General features: G+C 39.8%; 1 protein-coding gene across 7 annotated transcripts in view; it reads left to right on the forward strand.

The window, feature by feature from the left end:
• POC5 (POC5 centriolar protein) overlaps positions 1–21,106 on the forward strand; it is a 29,511-nt gene extending 8,405 nt beyond the window's left edge. For 5 of the 7 annotated variants that reach the window (XM_044446323.1, XM_044446327.1, XM_044446322.1 and 2 more), the window contains 10 exons: positions 5,631–5,744; positions 6,575–6,762; positions 8,403–8,579; positions 9,543–9,659; positions 10,492–10,671; positions 12,353–12,515; positions 15,113–15,300; positions 16,042–16,155; positions 17,399–17,572; positions 20,270–21,106. In XM_044446323.1, the coding sequence (XP_044302258.1) occupies positions 5,631–5,744; positions 6,575–6,762; positions 8,403–8,579; positions 9,543–9,659; positions 10,492–10,671; positions 12,353–12,515; positions 15,113–15,300; positions 16,042–16,155; positions 17,399–17,572; positions 20,270–20,416 (1,562 nt within the window). In that variant the 3' untranslated portion in view covers positions 20,417–21,106. The remainder of the gene's footprint in view (positions 1–5,630; positions 5,745–6,574; positions 6,763–8,402; positions 8,580–9,542; positions 9,660–10,491; positions 10,672–12,352; positions 12,516–15,112; positions 15,301–16,041; positions 16,156–17,398; positions 17,573–20,269) is intronic. The other 2 variants (XM_044446325.1, XM_044446326.1) reach the window with 2 other exon arrangements.
• The last annotated feature ends 527 nt before the right edge of the window (positions 21,107–21,633 follow it).

Raw genomic sequence — 21,633 nt, forward strand, 5'->3', positions numbered from 1 at the left:
CTGTGGTACAATGGAAGAAGCAATTTCTCTGATGAAGCCATTAGGAATATAGCTGCTTTATACAGAATGAAGCAACTGCCTCTGGTGGGGGATGGTGGAGGATGGCAACTTCCCCCACCACACACGATTGTTCTTCACTTTTCTACTCTGTGGGAGAACAGTGCTGTGTATGCTGCACAGCTTGCTTGGTCCCCCAAGCTAGCCTGTCACCTTAGGTAACAGTGGAAGATGCTGCCCCCTTGCCAGTGTTAATGTAAGATTCAACTGCTAGTCCAGTAAGCTTCTGTATGTGGAATTGGTAGAGGGCATAGTTGTATTTTGCCAAAGATAGAAAACTGTTTTGGGCCAGTCAGCTGTGACCCTGATTGGCAGCAGTTCCCCAGGGTTTGAGAGTGGAACCTGTCTCAGTGGGACCTGGAGATTCCAGTGATTACGTCTGAGGTCTTCATGCCAATCATGGACCTTATTGCCAAGCAGTGGCCCTTTCCCATTGCTCAGGTTAGGACTGCTTGCTTGTACAACTTAAAATATGCTCACAATTAGTTTGATTTTGGCCAAAATCATTTGTACAGATTCATAAACTGTCATTGCCGTGACATTTAATTCAAGAGTTTGTCTTAATTTATAATAAGATTTATTTAAGGAGATTTCACAGCCTAGATTAGTTTGTCATCTTGCATATGTGTTCTATGTTTACATGTTTCTTAAGCAAAGTAGACTACTTCTGGCAAACTAAGCACACCATTCTAAATATCTGATAATTATGTTCCCAGCTGGTGCTTTGTAGTATTTCATTTAATTTGAAAGACAAAGCTATTGATATTTAATAATTTGCTTCAGTCATTTTTATTTTTAGCTAACAGTTTATTTCCTGAGGCATTTCTAAAAATAACCCTTTCATGAATACCTACTTGTTTAAAAATGTGAAACAGTTTTAATTCATCTCAATGGCTTTAATCTTTCAAGGCATTCAGAAAGTGTGACATCCTTATAGTTCCAACTTTTAAAGGGACTTCTTTGTTCAAAATTAGAAAGGTTGTTTATTAATTTAGCAGGAAAAAACAAAATTAGGACAGTTGTAAGGGAAAGGATTTGCATGGCTTCTAAGATGCAGTGGTTTTCACTAGGAATAGGTTTTACGCAGATGTGTGCACAATAGTTTTAAAGATTGCAGTACACTCTGCCTTATCCACATGGGACCAGTTTTGCTTTACCATCAGCTTGACAGTAGCACAGTGGTAGTCATGTGCTTTGGCTCCAGCCTCTGTTCCTGGTGCATATTTTGGATGTAGCCAGTTTTGCATAAAAGGAAATTTGGTTATTTTTGTCCAGGAAACAAAATGCTCACTTGAGAAAAGTACAGAAATAATGGGGCTTTACTATGTCAATGTTTGGATATCCAGGGGAAATGTTTCTGAATTGTGCATCAGCAATAAAGGTTTCCTTTGTACAGTTCACTGCAGGGGTTTAGACCCTCAGGCCTAGGAGCCTAATCTGGCCCACCTAGAATGCCAGTCTGACCTTGGGGGGCCTCCAGAGGGCCTGGACCCCTTTTGCCTCATCACCGGTTGCATGGTGTTTTCCAGTTTTTGTGCAGCTTCCTTCTCATTCTATTGTAGTTTGAATGCTTAGCAACCGACACTAAGAGCTTTGGCTGAAATCCAGCATTGAAGAGTTTCTCTGAAATGGAACTCAGCCCTCAGGCTGAAAGAGGTTAAACACCCCTAGTACTGTATATTGCTCCTGTAATTCTACTTGGCTGGTAACAAAGGGTTTTAGGCCCATGTGTTCCTTGTATCTTTTCTCACTGTATCTTTTCTCACTGTGGATACAAAAGGCAAGATCTCAGATTGAATATGCAGCAGACTCCCCTGTCCTACAGCCCAGCCTTTTCTTTGCTTCTCCTTCAACTGACAGTATCATTTTTCAGCCTTCTTGCCACATTAGAGTTGGGCCTTCTTGTGGCCTCACTTCCTCCTTTGTAGCCCCTTAGGTGAGGAAATTCTGTCTCACTTTAATCAATTACTGAAAACTCACCTCATCTCTTTCTTGTATTTACCTTTGGGCTTGATGATCTTCTGGCAAAGATCATGTGAGAAGCATCACCTTCCTTTCTAGGCTGCAGATGGGGTGGGGATTGGGTCGCACTTTGGAGGGCTCCACACAATGCCTGCAGGCAGAGAAGACCGTTGACGCTGCCTCTTTTGGCACCCACTACCAAAACAAACTCTGATTCCAAAGAGGAAGGTTGGCTCTGTCTACTACTAAAACAAGTCCTAAGCTTTCCTTCCTTTCAAGAGGGGGAGGTTGGAACTGGCTATTTTGATGGTAGGCTCTGACACATCTCAGCCGCCCCTCTCCCAGACAAGCTCCTCTGATTCGGAGGAAGACTTGGGAACTGTTCTGTGCCTAATGCAAAGGTTCAATCTGAAATTAGAGATAATATGTTCCATCTTATACACCCTTACGTATCTCAGGTAAGTCCCATTGAACAAATTGAATTTTCTTCCAAATAAGCATGCATAGGATTGTGCTGAAAGAGCCAGACAACATGTGTGGACCCTTGTTGGTTCTCTACAGATAGAATTATTGTATTCTTTAACCTTTTCCTATTTATTTATTTATATTCCACCTTTCCTCCTGGCAGCTCAGGGTGGCATGCATGATTCTTTTGGCTCACTTTAACTGCCATTAGGTAGGCTAAAGGATAGTGATGGGCTCCATGTGACCCAATGGCCACTCATGATTAGTGGGGATTGAATTGCTTCTTCTTAGTTCTAAACTGTGCACTGCATCATAGTGGTTCCCCTCCCCACATCTCTCTCTCAGACTATGTAATGTTTCTCCTCTTTTCTCCAGTTCCTCTCTCTTTAGATTTTGAGCCTGCAGTACTTTTTTCTGTATATCGCCCCAATTGTTAAATAACAAGTGATTAGATAAATGGGGAGATCCCAAATAATTTGGGGGTTTGATTTCTTCAGTTAATAGTAACTAAATTTTCAAAGAAGGATGCTATGCTGTTCAATTGTTAGTATAACTCAGAACTGTTCTGCATGTTGAATGAGGGGCAAGCACTTGGGGCAAATTGTTCCTGTTGTGATGGAACAGGCATGCTTTGTTTCAACACGCCTTTTCAACTGCAAGCTGTGTACAGTGACAAAACTGCTGGGATTCAAATAATTGCAAGATTCTAGAATTCTAACCATTCAAAGAACAGTTGCAGGATGGTCTGCCACTGGATTCATGTATCCTAAATGGGGAAGGAAATATTTTGCAAGGTAAGCTCCAAGTAGCTGCATGTTAAAAGTACCCCTTATATGACAAGTAGCATTAAAAGTGTTGAGCAATCAGTCCATGTCCTGGTGTGAGTATGCCTAAAATATACAACAGGGGAAGGCTTTCTTTTAAAAGCTTTAGTCTCAAGAACAACTGGCTACCAACACATAGTTCCATAGGACGCACCTGAGCAGTTCTCAGTTGATGTGTTTCATACATTGATCATGAAAGGGTTGCACAATTAACACTTTCCAATAGGTTACAGAAATTAAAAGTTACAATGGTGTGATCTTTCCCACTTGCATACCAAAGAAGGTGCTGCAAAGGAGCAGGGAGGATGGGGTACTATTACATAGAAGAGAAGGAGGAGGATGGCGTGAGCTGATGTGTTGCCCTTTGTATGAGCTGCTGTTATTTGTCAAGTGTCAACTAGCTTTCTCTGAAATGGTGTCTGGTTAGTGTCAGCTACATTTCAAGGATGACACATGCTGATTTCTAAAAAAGAAGGTTTTTCTCAGGCCTGGTTATATGAAAGTTATACCTATTGATCTGTACATCAAAAGTGTTTTGCAGTGTTAAAAATGCCAACTGGTATTACAAAATGCTCTTCACGTCCAGAGCTATCAAATACAGTTGATCAGTTGCTTTCCTGCTATATTTTGTAAACTGTTCTGATAGCATTATGATAATCTAATGGTATACAAATGCTTTAAAGACAGACAGACAGCACAGGAGCCTAATTTCCAGCTTCTCTGAGCCCAACTCAGTCTTTTCTGGTCAGAGAACATGCAGGAGAAGGAATATCTTGGTGGATGGAAGGCAGCAAGATAGATGTAAAATGGACATCCTTTGTAGAGCTTGCCTTTTGAAAAGGGAAGTGACAGTGTTCATGTTTAGTGACAGCAGATATTTGTGTAGTTCACATCTTTTATTATGTTTAAGTACATGTGTGTAAAACATAGTCTTTTAAAATAGGTATGACAAGTGATGTCACCCTCATATCAAGAGATATGGTCTGGTGATGCCCCTTTGCTATCCTCTCCTGTTTGAAGTCTTAGGTGTCTGAGAGCTGGTTCATGAAGGCTTTGATACTGCTCATTGATTAGGTTGATGTCTGTACACCTGCAGAAATACATGCATAGAGGAAGAACTTGAAAAGCGTTATCTGTGGATATTTAGAGTGGCAAACAGATTGGGAGAAAAATAAGAGAGAAACCAGCAGTGTTTGAAGAGACCCTAGCTAGCTACATAGAGGAAACTAATCTAGGCTGACCAATTTTCAACTTGATGGCCCTAAGCATCCAACACATCTACTAGGTAAAAATAGTGCTGAAGATCCTCATCCCTTTTTGTTTACTTAAATTACTTTTAATCTGTCTAACTCTCTCCAGCTTTACACTAGAATTTGAACTCTGCAGTTGGAACTGCCATCATCTCATAAACAGAAGAGTTGTTTGTAGTTTGTTCATCTGGGATACTTGATGGTTTTGCAAAAACCTTGAACTGCAAAACCTGATCTGTGGATTGGATCTAACACACTTTGATAGGAGAGCTCCAGTTACTAAAAACAAGCCTTGCTTTGAAATAATAGATCTAGAGATAAGAGTTATCTTTAAAAGAAGTTTCTAGTGTTATAAGGAAGAAATATCAGAATAAAACATGCTGCATTGTTAAATATAGCATTTGAGTGCTTTTAACACTAAAATTTAATTTCCTGTCCTGAGTTACCATCATCTTTAGCCCTCTGTGTTGCTTCTTGTTAAGGTGCTGGTCCTCCATTATTGAAGTGTTGTACACACTGAATGTGCCAAGTGCTGACTTGCATCTTTTGTCTCAGAAGTACATTGACAAACTTCCTGCTGTCCTGTCATTTGTATATTCTAAACATTTATTTTATTTTCTCCCACCAAGCCCTGTACTTGGTGAAATTTTCCATTCAATAGGAAAAGCAGATTTTGGGACACAGAAGATCATAAGAGAACATTATTTAAATCTATTTAACATTCATTATGATGCCTTTAAAACCATCTTGTTTGTTCTTGTAGCCCCATGCAATGCCTTTGTACCGCACCATTCATTTTCGTGAAAGTACCCCATGCAAGAGTTAATGTTATACAATAACTGCTTCTACCCATACACACCAACTCCTATCCGGCAGGAGCTAGTAAGAGAGCACATGCCGCCATTTTCTTGGAGACATGAATTTCTTCCAGTTTGCTTTCCTTCATCCTGTTTCATTGAGCCACTGGAGACAGACTTAGCTTAGGCAGGCTATCATCAGGTTTTAGTGCCAGAGAGCTTTAGATGGGTTTTAGCTCCAACCCATCTAATCCTAATCTTTCCTTGTATTAAAGCAGGGAAAAATCCAGTAATGGATGAATGCAGGCGTGAAACTGCAGGAGTAAGTAGGAGGAAACAGGGAAGAGTTCCTGATTTTGCAGCGTCTACTCGGACGACAAGGATAGAAGGTATAACTACTGGTGTGAGGATAGAATATTCATAGATGTAGTGCTTAAAAGCTTGTGTGAGGTTTTACCTTTAGCATACAAATCAAGGATACATTACATTTTTTATATGTAAAATAATGGGCTGAGAAAATGAGTCTAGACCAAGATCAACTGGTGACTTGATGGGTATATGGAGGTCTGAAATGGCCTTCCCCACTTCTTATATACAAGGTGGGCCAAAAATAGGTATACAGTAATGATTTGGTCATATGTGTTTGAAATGTCCCCCGTCAACATTGCAGCATTCCTAGAACCTGTCCCTGAAATTCCAGTTAGCACCAATCTTGATAAATGCTTGTGAGATGACCTGCCTCAGTTGCTCTACTGTGTGAGGTCCTTCATGACCTGATCAGTACTGTATACCTACTTTTGCCCCATTCTGTATATCACTTGGCTCCCAATTTTCAGATATCCTTCTCATATTTCAGCAGCTTCCAGATGTTGAAAGTGACAATTTCTGATGATGAAATATCTTGTCTGCTCTAACTCTTAGGGAGAAAATGCAGAACAGTAGCCCTGTAAATCTGTCACTACAAAAATACTATCTTGCAGGATCTTCAAGGCTAACACATTTATTATATGATAAGTTTTCATGTCCCAGAGACACCTCAACAGATGCACTAGATGCACTGTAGCCCATGAAAACTTAATCTCAAATAAATGTGCTAGTCCTTAGTAATACAAGATTTCTTGCTATGGGCGGGGTGGAAGCAACATAGACTTTTGTAATTTTTCCTGTGTGACCTTCACCCATCCAGGATGTTCACCCAAATGGTTTTTTATTTGTTCAGTTTCAACTTCAGTGAAGGAGCCAGATATGGAAGGACTTTGTCCAGTCCGCTCAGAAGAAAGTTCTTCTCCAGAGTCTTCATCTAGTCAAAGGGATCTTCAAGAGTCTAATGTGACTGATTTAAGCCTTTCAGATGAAAGAGTGACCCAAATAGAAAGCATACTTGATCTCTGGAGTGGGAGCCTTAAGGTATTTTTGTAAAATACCCATTGTAGATAATTTTGTGTACTTTTGAAGATCTGGTGGCAAAATGTGCTTGGGGAATTCATATTAAGCACTTTGACAAAGTAAGGCAAAGAAGAGAGGGAAAAAGTCTGGGGTACAATCCTGTACTGCTTTGGAGAAAGAAGCTACCTGGTTTTTTAAAAAGTATTTAAACTCATGTTTATTTCTCTTAGTGATTCCACAGGACATTCTAATATTAAAGAACCATCGTATATTGAGTAGCACTTGTACACGCCTTGTGTGTCAAACAGATTTTTTATATTCAAGTTAGTTTAGTCACATCCAGATTTAGCTCATAGAGAAACTAAATGTATGATCTGTGCATAATGAGAGCTTATTTTATGGCAAAATAAAAATAAAAGCTTATGTAGGGCAAATATGGCATATAGATCAAGGAGGAAGGGAGGACAGACCTATCTTTTCCGCTCCCACTGCTTCTGCGTTCTAAATTACTTGGTCCAACCTACTGTTACTCTGTGGGACTTCAAAGAGAGTATGGCAGGGAGGGTCTTGCTCATTCCTGCCTCTAAATTTCCTGACTTCTGAAACTGCTCACCTTTCTTTAAAACAAAACCCATATTGCTGCTCTAAGAAGCTGTGCTTAAGCCCCATCGAAAACCAGAAAATTGTATTCTTTGGGGAAAGCCCATAATGATGATTGCATTTATACCCTTTCTTCCTCTTGCAAGCAACCCAAGGCAGGTTTTTGCTTTCCATTTTATTCTCACAACAACCACCCTAGGAGGTAGGTTAGACTGAGAGTCCGTGACTGGCCCAAAGTCACCCAGTGAACTTCATGGTTAACTAGAAACTGAATCTTTCAGATCTTTAGTCTAACACTCAAGCCACCACAGCATCTGTAGCCACCTACAGAACATGGCAGCTCTCCTAATTCCATGTACAGAAGCTGACCAGAACAGCAGTTAAATATTGCAATTAAGATGCAAAGAACTCACTATCTAGAGTGCTGTTGCCTAAACTTTATTTATTTATTTATAAAATTTGTATGCCATCCAATTACTAACGTCTCTGGATGGCTAACAACATAAATAAATTGACGACCCACTCTGGCTGCAAATTAATAAAATACAATAATAAAATTTGATATTAAAACATATTAAAATATTGATTAAATCAAAAGGTCTTAACCTGGTGCCGAAAAACATATAATGATGGCGCCAGGCGGACCTCTCTGGGGAGCGCATTCCATAGTCAGGGCATCACTGCAGAGAAGGCCCTCCTCCAGGTACTCTGTCTCCTAACATCTTTCACAGAGGGTTCCCGGAGGAGGGCTTCTGTTGCCAATCTCAGGGGGTGGGAGGGCAAAATAGGGAAATATGCATCAGAGAGCCCCAGTGTTCATATTCCTGCCATAACAAATACTTGTCCAACAAAATTTGCTAGGGAGAATTATGCTCTCCTTCTGCTTCAGCTCATGCCTGCACCTTGCTGCAGCATCAATGACCAGTAAACATCTTGGTCACAGAATTTACAGCTGCCTTTAGAAGTGACAGTGTTGTGCTTAAGCTTCATTATGTGTTTTGATGAACTTGGCATGGACTGATCCTTGTTTCTTTACCAAACCTGTTACTTTAATTTTTCAGACCAATGTTCTGACTGAACTGAGGAAGTGGAAGCTTCATTTTATTGAACATCACACACTAGAAATGAGACAAGAAAGAGAAAAGCATGCCGCACATGTGCGACAATTGACTAATCAGATGGAGAACTTGAAGGAGTTGCTACATACATATGAGATTTCAATAGGGAGAAAGGATGAGGTAATGTGTTCTGCTAAGCCAGTGGTTCCCAACCTTGCATACCTTTTGGCAGCCTATTTCCATAAATTATACCCTACATATTAGCAAAATGAGCTAATATAGTTGCTGTTATATTTGCCATTATTCAATTTTCTTGTGTACCCCTAAATGTCCTGGTTTATATCCCTGGGGTATGCATAGCCCAGGCTTGGAATCACTGTGCTAATCATTTGTAGCAATTCCTACAAGGTTATTTTATTTTATTTTTTTATTTGCTCCTTTTCAGTCCTGCCTCTCTTCTGTCATGAAACTCAAGGAGCGATGCATGGGGTCCCAGGGTGATATCTGCTTGAGGCAATGACCCTGCTCAGACCTGTTTAGCTTGAGTATGTTGCTTTCATCATGTGCCCTTAGACCACACGCTGGGACTTTCTCTGTGATATGAGGAACTGTCAGATCAAATAATTGTGGTCCTGATAAATATAAAGAACAATTCGTTTCCATTATTGAAAATTGGTGCTTGTGCAAACTAGAGATTACCATCTGTTTTCCCACTGCCCAGTTTTGCCACCATCACTGCATTTACTTATTGTAAATGAATAGAAGTAAAGCTGAAAATTAGCATGAAATTTACTGAAATTGAGTCTCTCTGTGTCAGGGGTTGACAGCCTGGGTCTTCCAGATGTACCCCACCTTCTATCAGTCCCGGTCAATCTAATCAAAGAGCAGGAATAGAGGAAGTTGTAGGCCCAATATCCAGAGCATCAAAGGTTCCCCACCCCCTAATGTGCTTGATTTTAATTAATCACTTCAACTAATGGTGCAATCTGGGCATGGTTAGAAAGGAACAAACATGCTACAGTTTCTAGCCAACATACTGCCTGGGCTATGTTGGGAGGTATAAGACTTTTTCTGTCTAAACTTACATAGAACTGCATCCTAAATTACTTAAGAACTGTCGTCTTCTGTGCATGTTTTTGTTAGGTGATTGCCAATTTGACGCATGCAATTGAGAAACAAAAGGACAGAATACAGTTGATGAAAACATTCACAAAGTGGCGCCTTCAACATTTTGTGGGCAGACAAGAGGCCAGACAGGAGGTACATGTGGATGTGATAAGTTGAATTCTAGAGGGTTATTGCAGAGTCAGTTGTCTTTACTTTTTCATTAAAAAACTGATTTAAAACAAGATAAAACCAGCAGTTTCTATGGCCTGGCTCATACATAATGACCTTCCAGGGTTTTTTAACCCCTGGGTTGTTATGCATGAGTCATCATGCCAAATTGTGTTGTTTAATTGTTCCTGCTGCTAGTGAGAGTGACTGAACACCCCATGGTTGTTTCTCCATTCCTGGAGACAGGAAAAGCCAAGTGGAAGCAAACAAGCAGCGGGAGCTAGTGCACTTTTCATTTGCAACAACCCAGAGATTTAAAAAACCTGGATTGTCATTATGTGTGAACCAGGCCAATATGTAATGAAAAAATAAATACATTTAAAATCTTCTTTCCCCTGAGGCAGCTGAGCAAGCCATGTATGGGGTGATCAAAAGATAATAATTTGTATTTGCAGGATTGTGCTTGGGCTTTATCTCATGAGGTCAGACATATGGAAGTGTTCGAAGTGCCTTTGCTTTGTTCGTTGATAGCAAGGCCCTTTTGGTTTTCAGTGGCAACCAAGATTGATGATCTGAATTTAGCATAGCTTGCATGCATTCAAATCTTTGGGTTGGTTTCACAGCAGCTGCATGCAACAGTGACCGCTATATTATGCATGCTAGGCAGTTATGTACCCCACAGGCCTGCTTTTGCAACATCAGAAACAAGCTAGTGAGGTATAACCATAATACAGCTGGGGCCATGCTCTGGGAATTGAAAACCCCTTTGTAGCCTCTTAAGTGTATAGGTAACTGATTTGTTGAACCTATATTTCAGGTATATACGAAGCGGCTGGCTGATCGCCTATATGAAATGGGTTTGTTGAAGAAAGCATGGACAATTTGGCGCTCTCGTATCCATATAAAATGGAAAGAGACTATGGAAAGGGCCTGTCAGTCAAGTGCTGAATCTGTGCGCATTGAGATATCCAGTGACTATGAAACTAAACTTCAGGAGGTAAGGAGGTTTCTAAAGGTCTCTTTCCTGATGGACATTATGTAAAGACAGTAATGTCTGTCACATACAAGGAAAGATTTTAACTCTGAAGGCTTACTTGGTAGAGATTTTCTTCTAGTACGTGACATAGCAGCTAATGCAGGATTGAATAATAACAGGCTGGTAGACATCATGGAGTATGCAGAAGTATAGACGACTAATATCTGGTAAGACTAGATCTGGCCAGAATGTTAAAATGAATAACAAGAATGTGCATAGTTAGAAGGGAAATATGGTATTGTAGCATGCTCTTAAATGTTTAACATTTTTCAGACCTGTTTATAATTTTAAACAATAAATTTAAAAACTGGATTGGCTATCATTATTTGTCCTGTTTTGGGATGCTCATGTCATTGCACCCATGGATCCATTTTTATAAAAGAAAATACCAAACAAAAATTGAACCATTGTTCATTGTGTAGTAGAAATGAGAAATATGTATTCAGTGTGGCATAATGACTATGATTGGGCTAGAAAATATGATTACAGTCTTATCCTTCCATGTAAAAGGAATACATTCTCACTCCCCTCTCCAGTCATATTTTCCTATCTATGAAGCATTGAACATGTAAGATAATAAACTAAAACCAGCATCTGCAAACTTGAACTAATATCCCACCTGCAATATACTTCGTTTGCTTTGAGCCTGTGTGTGTTCAATTTGTATGTGTATATGCCCATTCTGTTTGAATGTGGAACAGCAGATGAAACAGTAGGCTGGTTTGCACACATGGCAGTTGAGTGCCATGTCGACTTAACCCTGTTCAAGGGCTGTCCTGTGAGAACCAGATAAGCACAGGTTATGCAAAGGTTAAACAATCTTAGAACAGACTGTGATTTATGCAAGGATTGTTAATCCTTACATAACATACACTCACCAGGTTTGCATGGGATGGCAATTCTAGTGGAATTAGATATATAAATTGGCATCTGCAAGTACCATGGTTCATATTGCATTAAATATCACGAGTTGTGCCATGTTATATGATCCAGGTCAGTATATAGTTGGGGAGGTACGACCCCTGTGCTCGATACACAGGAAGATCAGGAGGAATATTGTCCAAAGTCATCCCATGAAAATATTTTCTAGTATAGGACAGTTGCTTTTTTGGTCCCATGACATATGAAATACAAAATGGATATCATGATGTCATGTTGCATCAACATGGAATGAATATGTTATGGGCATGTTTCTCTCACATGATATTCTTAATCAAACAATAACAAATGCTCAAAAGAAAGAATCTATTTTGTAAGTGTGAAACCTTTATCACTCCAGACAATATCCTAATTGGACACCTTTTTAACACCAGCATTTTAAATATGATTACATGCCTCTGTGTAACCTCTGAACTTATCTTACCCACCTGTCCCTAGCTCCTTGCCACTGTTGTGCTATCCAAAATGCCTCTTTTGGTTCCTTTTAAGCCTGTAAATTGCCCCCTCACTGCAGTTTCCAGGCAGAACCTATTATAGTTCTATGTTGGCTATACATGTATGTCACCCATCTTTCCTTATTTTTGCTTTGAAAGGGCTAGTAAGTAACCCGAAGAATATGTTTCGTCTCAGTATTTTCTAAAACCTGTAAAAGAAACAAAACAAACAATATGCTAACTGAATTGCTCTTGTATTTCCTTATTAGGTAAATGCTGAATTGGAAGCCGCAAGAGCTGAGATGTTAGAAATGCAGAACAGAAGACATGATTACGAGGATGCTATGAAGAAGGCTTTCATGCGTGGTGTCTGTGCACTCAATCTGGAAGCCATGACCATCTTTCAGGGCAAAGAATTCAGATTTGACCAGGGTTAGTATTACAAGGCAATCAAGATGTCATTAAGAAGCCAGTAGCATGCCAATGGATAGTTTTTTTATTTCTTTCAGTTACAATGTTCCAGAAGGTTTTCTGGTTGCTAATCCAGAAAAAAAATCCAAAAAGAAAATCCACAAAAGGGTTCTGATTCAGTCAGATAGCAAGTAATGTAAAAAAATACAGTGCTGCCCCAGTTCAATTCAATGATTTGTTACAGGAAGACAGATGAGTGCGCTGGACTGAGGTGTGAATCAGTTTTCCGCTTTGGCTGTTCTCCTCACCCCATTGCATTCTAAACAGCTGAGATGCCTCTCCTAAGGTTTAATTACTGGCAGCAAGAGCTTTGAACTAAATATGTTGGTATCTTTTTATTTTGCCTCCAGTCCTGCCTACCACTGGGATGTGACCCTTGAGAGCTTCTCCAAAATTGAATTTTGTCCTTGAACTGAAAGAGGTCCCCACCCCTGTTTTGAGACGATTTTTATAATACGTTATTAGCATGATACATAATACAAGTTTCAAGAAAACTCCTTGGTCGTTGGGTGCATAGAGCAGCCTTCACCAGACTGGTTGAAGGATACTGGGGATCATAGTTTAATGCATGGAGGAGCATCAGAGGTTGGAAAAACGTGGTCTAGATGGTAATTTTGCAATTCAGATTTCCAAGATTAAGAAGCCTCTTGAATGGGGCAGTTGGTGATTGTCAACCCAGTCCAATCATGCTTCTCAAACTACAAGAGGTTCAGATTTTCTTTTCATAATATTTGGGTTAAGGCATGGTAGACACAATCCTAACTACAATGTCGGTATAAAATAGATGAGGTACATCAGCTCCTGTGTCATGAGATGACTTTTATACTTCCTCTTCTGCTACTTCTTGCTGTTTCATTTTCCTGTACAAAGAAAGTTGCAGTTTGGTTGTGTTCTTAACTTTTTAAAGATAGTCCTTGGGCTAGTAAGCTATCCTGAGACATTTTATCATGAAGGATGGGATAGAAATGTTTTAAATAAAAAATAAAAATAAAAGTGTGCATAGTTGAATCAGAGCTTTTAAAATCTGAACTAGTTTATTTACCACAAGATGGCACTGTAGTCCTGCAGAAAGCTCTATGGCAAGCATCCCTAGAGCAACTGGAAGTGTAGGCGTGTTTGTGTGTATGTGCATGCTTTCTAAATGTATGCTTCAGAGCTGCTTCATACATTATGGCAGCCCCATAGCAACTTTGCAGGCTTACTCTACATACATGCCAAGATCCACAGAGGAACAAGAGAACACCAAGAAAATAAGCTCAACAGTTCATGCTTATTTGTGGGAATGCGTGTAAGCGTGACATTTTGAAGATTCTGTTGTTGTCCAAATATCACAAAGAACATTTGTGCAAAAGTCAAATCCACATGGAAGTGCAGGTTTTTCTAAGAATGGATTAGAAGCCTCAGATTTAAGACACCGCATAGAAGGACGTGCAGCCTTTTAAGTAAATACTTTTCAGAAAGAATCGCTGATACACACTTTTGAGGAGAGTTCCCTGTGTTTTATCTTTCTAATATCTCTGTGAGTTGGTACATGGTTGGCAACTGTTTGCAGAGTTTTTTTTTTAATTCTGCCTAGATCTGGTATAAATTATAGTATAAATTGGCTTATAAAGAATAAGACTGCTTGTGCATAAGTGTATTAGTAGACACCAGCCTTATACCATGTACTGTACTGGTTCCTTAAACTAGTAGGCTTATACTTCGTTGATTGGAATTCTACACCTTGCCCCCCAAAAATAACTCCTTAGTTTCCGCTTCTCTTCTTCCTTGAAACCTTCTCTTCAAAATTTATCTTTTCTGTGAAGCTTTTGGCCTAATGCCTTAATCTCTTGTTCCCCACCACCCTGAAACTATTTTTTTTTTCATTTATATGTATCTAAGAATTTCAGATAGCTTGCAAGGTAGCTTGCAGTCCTTATAAGAATAACATATAAAAGAGATAAAACACAAAATCCATGTAAAAACATTACAATATTCAAAACCATTCTGAAAAGGATATCATGCTAAAACTCAGCCTGAAAGCAAAGAGAAACAAAAATATGCTAACTTACCAAAAGAAAACACAATAACAGAAAAAGTCACTCATGTTTTGTGGGGAAAGGAGTTCCATAATCTGGGAGGGAAAGTGTCACCGCCAACTCAGTAGTCATGGAACCTAGAGCAAGGCATATATGCATTTTGCCCCTATATACTTACCTATGAGCATCTTAATTAAATTTTGATTGTCAGTATATCTGGGCAAGGATCTGTATTGTTGTTTTGTTTATATTCAGAAAAGATGTGGTTTATGCAGAAAATAAATTATAATTTAACGTATCTTTCATCATGTGACATTGTTGCTAGAGTGATGCTAGTTAAAAGGGGGATAATTATAGCTGATATTTTTTTATAAAGCTCTAAACACAAATGTACAAATTAGGCATTTTTAAGTCATACAGCAATATGGCTTACTTTTAATTAAGCACAAAATGCAAGAGGCATATGATTTGAAAGTGATTTAATTTTTTTTCCTTGCTGTTCTCCAGTTGAGTTATGAATATTTCTTCATTTATGTATAGTAGCTGATCTGCCAGATAAGAGAGCAGAGCCTGGTGCTGGCACTGGTGATCCTACACCAAAACTCCCTCCAACTCAATTTGATCGACCTTTACCACCAACCTCTTCCTCATCATTGCTGCCACCACCGCCTCCCCCACCTCCCCCTCCTCCAGCAATGACTTCTGGCTCTGCTGCTGTAGAAAATCTAGTAAGTAAGAAACATTGAAAATATCATTGAATCAGTGCAAATTCTGTTTCAGCAATCCTAAATATAAATAAAATTTAAGAGAAGAGTTTGGAAGATAAGATAAAAGATTAATTTTAATGGCATTTGCTATGCTAGCTTATAGTTAGAGCAAGCTATTAGCCTATTTTATGCCTGCTTAATATTACTCCTGCAAAACAAGATACTGACCATGTTAGCACATGCTAACCCATAGTTGTCTTACCCAGGTTTGTTGGGGTGACTATCAAACAAATCACAGATAGTTGTTTGTTTCCCTCTTTCATCCACTTCTTCCATGTATTCGAAATGCCTTTGGACTGCTCCAGTGTTGGCAGGTAGATGGATTGGATGTGGTTTGATTTGGTTTTCCATTCTTGCCTGCTGCCTATATAACCTGGCAAAACACCCCATGAACAGCCCACAGTTCTGACCTGACATACAACAACAAGCTGTGGTTTGAACAGCCCAGATTTCACAACCCAACAACAAACCATGTGTTTGCTTTCTAGCTCAATTATAGTAGACCAACCATTGTTAGCACGGCTGGCCTTGTACACTGCAACCACCCAAAATTCAACTATGGGTTAAATAAACCATGAGTTAACTGTATGTAGGAGCCAGATCAATATATTGGTATTCACTTTTAGCAGTGGGAAATAGACGATTTGTGTATATGTTGCCTAATTTAACCTGAGTACTATACATTTTTCTATTGCTTTGCAGTTTTCTTCTCACCAGGGCCATGCAATTACCTCTCAGACCAGATTAGACTCGGCTGCTGCATTATTAGCCTCTGGTGCTACAACAGGACCAGGCACTGTTTCTGTTCCAAAATTGGTAACAACCTCAATTATTTATTCTAGTCATTATTTGTTTGAGTCAAGTCTGTGGGTATAGATGACTGAGAATTTTTGTCTGCTGTGGAAACAATGTAGAAATAGACAGGGAATGTTCAGAATGTATCCCTGTTCTTATACTAGGAGAAATGTAGTGTATATTTTTGTGTCCACTTTTGTACTTCCATTTTTAGCCATTTGCGGGGATGTCTCCATTGGTGGGTGGGAGAGTGTGCTTCTGCTCCCAGGACAATGAGACTAATCTTATCTCTGTCCTCTGTAGATACTGCACATAGCAAAGCAGTGTGTGTCCTTGTTGTTGAGGCAGTATGGTTGCCCTTTAACAACTCTTCTTTCCCACACCACTTCAGACAGAAGTGTTTACATCGATTCTGGCAGCATGATGGGATACCTGACTTGTCGGGATAACTGGAGAAGAGACAAGATTGCTTCCCCAAAATATCAGAGCAGTGCATCTCTGCAAAAGCCCTGTCCTAAATGTCCAGTCCTAAATCAAAGTGCCTCTAATTTGCTAACACCACCACTGACATCTTGGTTAATTCCAGAAAAATGGAAAAAATTCCCAGCTTTTCCATAAACTTCTTCCTTTAGCAAAGGCAAATAAACCTGCTACCCTAGAGTCACTTTCTGATATTCATTCTGGCTTAAATCAGGCCCATAGAACCAATGTTTGGCTCCCTTAGCTACCCTTCTTATAAGATCTATATGATCTTATGTGATCTATACTGTTTTATATGCCAGCAGAACCTTATGGAAGGTTCATATGGCCTTGTGCTTTCGACGGGTTCAGTTACCATGCCTTTTAAGCTTCTTAAAGTCAATAAAGTTTCTATATGCAGGAGTTCTTCTTTGTGGTCTCTGTGCATCACAGTTATGGGCTCTGTGCCTGCATGGGGCTTGTTGTCGGGAAGATTTTCCAAGCTAGATGCATTCTGGTGGAAGCCCCTCCCCTCAGGAGCCATCCTAGTGGGAGGGAGGAGACTGGCTCCTGTCAGAATGACTGGCTTGGAAAATCTTCCCCAACAACTGACCCACACAGGTGCAGAGCCCATATGTGTGTATGCACAGATGGCCACTCAAAGAACATCAGTTACAGGTAAGCAACCTTACTTTCTTGGGGTAAAGCAAGGGAAAAATAGCATTTAGATACATAAAACTAATAAACTGAGATAAAATACTATGTATCTCTTGTGTAATTAGAATTTGTGTTTTGCTTATTGCAGTCAACTAGGGTTGTGACATCAGCACAACAGAAGGCAGGAAAAACGATTACTGCTAGAATCACTGGCCGATCTGATTTTGGACCCAAGAATCGGATTTATAGTAACTTAGATGTGTTGGGTGTTTCTCCCCCCATGAATTCTGTTGTAGTGGAAAAACATCATCCAGTCACTCAAGTAAGTCCGATAATATTTAAATTATTTCTGCTTCTTTTCTATTTTTCTGTAAATAAGTTTAATTTGGAACATTTGTCAAAACATGTTGAGAGTTCAAATACAAAATATTTACTGGATCAGATTATATCAGTATCCTATCTAATTATTGACACTCAACCACTTGAAACCTTTATCAATTTTCAAGCCACTTTCAAATAAGAGAGTTTTCTACGCATGCAGAAGATTTCCAGTGTACTTTGAAGTATGGATTTTGTCAACTAAGTAACAATGTAAAATGGGCCTACAAATAGGCCAATGAGGACTGAGCATGATTAGTTGTGTCTAGGAGTGATGGAGTTTGGAGTGTCAGATGAGAAGAAAAATTTGGAGTGGAATGAATGAATGAATTTGCTTGTAAATCCCAAGGAAAAGCATGGCTGTCTGGTTGGTTAAAACCTAGCATGGAGATGGCCCCAGGTGGAACCAAAGTTCAGCAGTAGATTCATACCAGCCCTTTCATCTATCCTTCACCAACAGAAAAAGCAAGAAATTGTGCAGATGTGTTTAATATGTGATATCTGCCTTCACTATACTGTAGCAATGTTGTTATTTTCATATGGATTTTAATTTTTAAGCTGCCCTGAGTGATGCATAAACATTAAAAATACTAAATAAATATCAAGAGAGATGGTGGGGGGTGGGGACAGAATGAAAAACTATTTTGGGCGACAGCTTTTACCTTTGAATCTAAGGTACTCAATGTGAGGTCTCATAATCCTAGAGAAGTTTGATGTTTGGGAAAATCTGGAATGCTGAATGTCTTTTCTGCCTTAACTGATCATCCAAAGCTTTCAAAAGCAATGTTTTTTGTCAGTCAATGTGTGCATCTTTAAGTGGACACACATAGGCAAGATCAAAGGTTGTCAGTACTATTACACTGCTTTCCAAAGCACAAGCTGTCCGCCTCAGCTGACCGCACAACAGATGAATATGCTCCCTTTCTGCTGGAATCTTCACTTCTCTTGAAATGTTCTTAGTGAAATAGACTGTGTATGTTGACTATAAAAGAAGAGCATGTCAAGCTTGCAGCCACAGAAACACAGTCCTACCTAAAGTATTTGTGTAGGAATGTAACACAATAATTCAAGAGCGTCAATGCTTTTTGTCTGCCAGTAGGTTATTCTAGCTTGCAGCACAAGCTTTCTAACTAGGGATAATGGGGATCTTTGTGATACATATCAGAAAGCGTATGATTCAAATCCCTCTTCTGCAATCAATTCCTTAAAAGGCCTTGGGCACAGCATGCTCTCAGCTGCAGTCTATCTAATCTGCAACATGAGCAAACATGGGCTTGCTTTATATGTTTGTTCTAAAAATTAAGCTGTATCTTTTTAAACAGTATACTTTTATCTTGTTTTTTAGAAAAATAAGGATCAGGTTCAAGCAACCTGCAATGGCTTGTGTTTGTTTTTAGCCCATGATGAACCTCACTGCTTGTTGATGTATGTTGCCTATGCAACCCCCCCCCCCCCCCGGAGTTGTGTCAGAGGAACCCAGCAAGCATGGGCTATGCAAGGCTGTTCAAGTCTTCATGCTTGCCATGCTTGTATAACACAATAACCCTTGACTGAGGGCTGCATAATCAAAATGCAACTGCATATGCCCCACAAGCACTGTGGTGCCAGCATGAATTATTTTGTCTGCCTGATCTTCTCTTGCTGGTGGTGCTGTAGTCCAATCCAGCAGCCCTCATTCCTCTCACTGTGGCAGAGCCAGACCATGTGTCCTATTTGTGTAGTCTCAAGGTAACCTGCTGTTGGAGCTATTTGGGGAGGCAGGGAAGCAAAATGCTGCAGCTGCTCCTTTTCTGGCTAATGGATGGTACCAGGCTGGTCTTCTCCTGGGTGTTAGGTTCTTCCTGGGAGACTGGAGTATAATCTCCTAATGGCCCTTAGAGGCAGAGGCCAGAACATGCCTATAGCCCCAGGGCAAAGCACCTCAAACATGTGAAAAGTGCTGTAACTTTGGTGTTTGTCCTTGTTAGACCCAACACATTAACTTTACCGGTAAAGATGGTGAAGGGAGAAGGGTATGCATGTGTACATGCTCATTCATAGAATCTCCATAGGGCAGCTAAAACAGGGCAGCTAAAACTTGGAGAAGTTGGTCATCTGTGATTCTTGTCTATGCAGCATTCTATGTAGGACAGAGAGAGAGCATATTGCTTGCTTCTTTGATCATACTGTATAGGCAGATGCTTGCAATGATTGCTTTTCCACTTGATTGTAGCCATTGTACTGTATATATGAATCCACTCAGAATGGGACTAGCGAGAATAGGGATTGCTTTGCTTTGAAGGTGTCTCCATCTTGCAGACGAAGCTTGCTTAGGTCTGCTGTGCCTTAAGAGAACCTTAAGAGAAGATTAATGGACACTCAGGTAGTCTTCCACCTAGGCTGCTCTCAACACACTGTAGAGGTCGAACCAATTCATTCACATTGAGTATATCAGTTTAACTGTTTGTTAAGAAGTCTTAAACAGGAGGTGTTGAAGTAAATCTTAAGTTACTGGTTGAGTGGCCTTTTCCTTGATTTTAGTTGGAAATCTCTATGCAACATGTTTAATGAAAGCAATTTCGTGGAAGCTCCTAATCATTTTTGACTATATTTTATATTTTGAACTTACCAGTGGGATAGTAAAAAATTGCTTGTGTTTCAGCAAACAATATCTCAAGCTACAGCTGCTAAATATCCTCGAACTTTGCACCAGTTTTCTAATGCTATCAGCGTGAGACCTCCAGGACACAGTGGGAAAACTCATACGCAGACGCACAGCAACATCCAGTCAATAAAGGTTGTTGACTAGGTTTACAAGTTAAAATGCTTGTATTTTACCTTAAGCACGCACAGAGATTTTTCCAGGTTACATTTTAAAATACTCCCTAATGTTTGCAGATCAATATAGCTAAACCCCAAGGATGCATCATGTTTTTTTTTCCCTTTTGGTAATATTGTAGATATTAAAAATAAGCCACCTGAGCTGGTACAATATAGTCTGTGTAACTGCAAATAAGGAATGCTTGAAATTATTTCTTTAACCTATTTTATTAAATATGATTTATTTAATGTTTTTAATAAAAAGAATGAACTGAATGTCTCATCTATTATTACCAGTGTTAAGTGTTTCTACTGCATAAGCATTGATAGAGTTATGTGTAACTTTACCTTATTCTGAAAATGGGCCCTAAACTATTGATTGGTGATACAGCAATCAAATTTATCATTCAAAGGTAATACTGACTTCTCATAATGTATATTCATGTATTTACAAATGAAGGACGTTACAGAAAAATTGGGCCATATACACTACGAAATAAGTTTGCCATTATAAGCATTAACTAATTTATTTACTAGCTGTGGAAGAGTACCAGCATAATTATATTGGTAGTAATACACTGAAATGTCCCAGTCCATGGTTTTATACTGACAACAACTTTTCTGTGGGGGCTACAGGTCATCAGTTTTGGGCTTCAGTTATCTCGTAATGTACTTCATACTGTTATGAAGTGCTGTGTTCACACATAACAGTAAGGAACACAAAGTTACCTTTCGTAACTTGTGTCTTGTGTTCACATACTCATGAGTAGTTTCCATGCACCTCCATCTGCCCTCTAAATGGCAGCACATATCCCATCAGCCCCCAAGTCTTGGAACCAATGCAAGTGTGCACTGCTCTTGCCTGTGTCTCCTGCCTGTCCCCCATTGGGCCACACATTCCCCTGGGTATGCTCTTAGCTGACCACTGCTTGTTGCTCTGTGGAACCCATCTACTCATTAGAGTAGGATGGTGGCTCTGCAGGAGCAGCAGAGCAGTGACCTGGCAGGAACATCATGCGCAGCTGCCCCTGCAGTCGCTGCTGCTGGAGGTGCTCCCTGTCCTCCCAGTGTGTGCTCCCTGATGCTCAGCCACCCCACTGCCACCATACCTGCCACTCTGCCCCCTTGCTTCTTTGCTGCTCGTCACATGCATGTCTCATAAAGTGTACATGAGAGAGTTGCCTGTCTCATGAGACATGCATGTTG

The sequence above is a fragment of the Varanus komodoensis genome, unplaced genomic scaffold (genome assembly GCF_004798865.1).
Source record: "Varanus komodoensis strain SLA01 unplaced genomic scaffold, ASM479886v1 scaffold5, whole genome shotgun sequence".
Taxonomy (NCBI): Eukaryota; Metazoa; Chordata; class Lepidosauria; order Squamata; family Varanidae; genus Varanus; species Varanus komodoensis.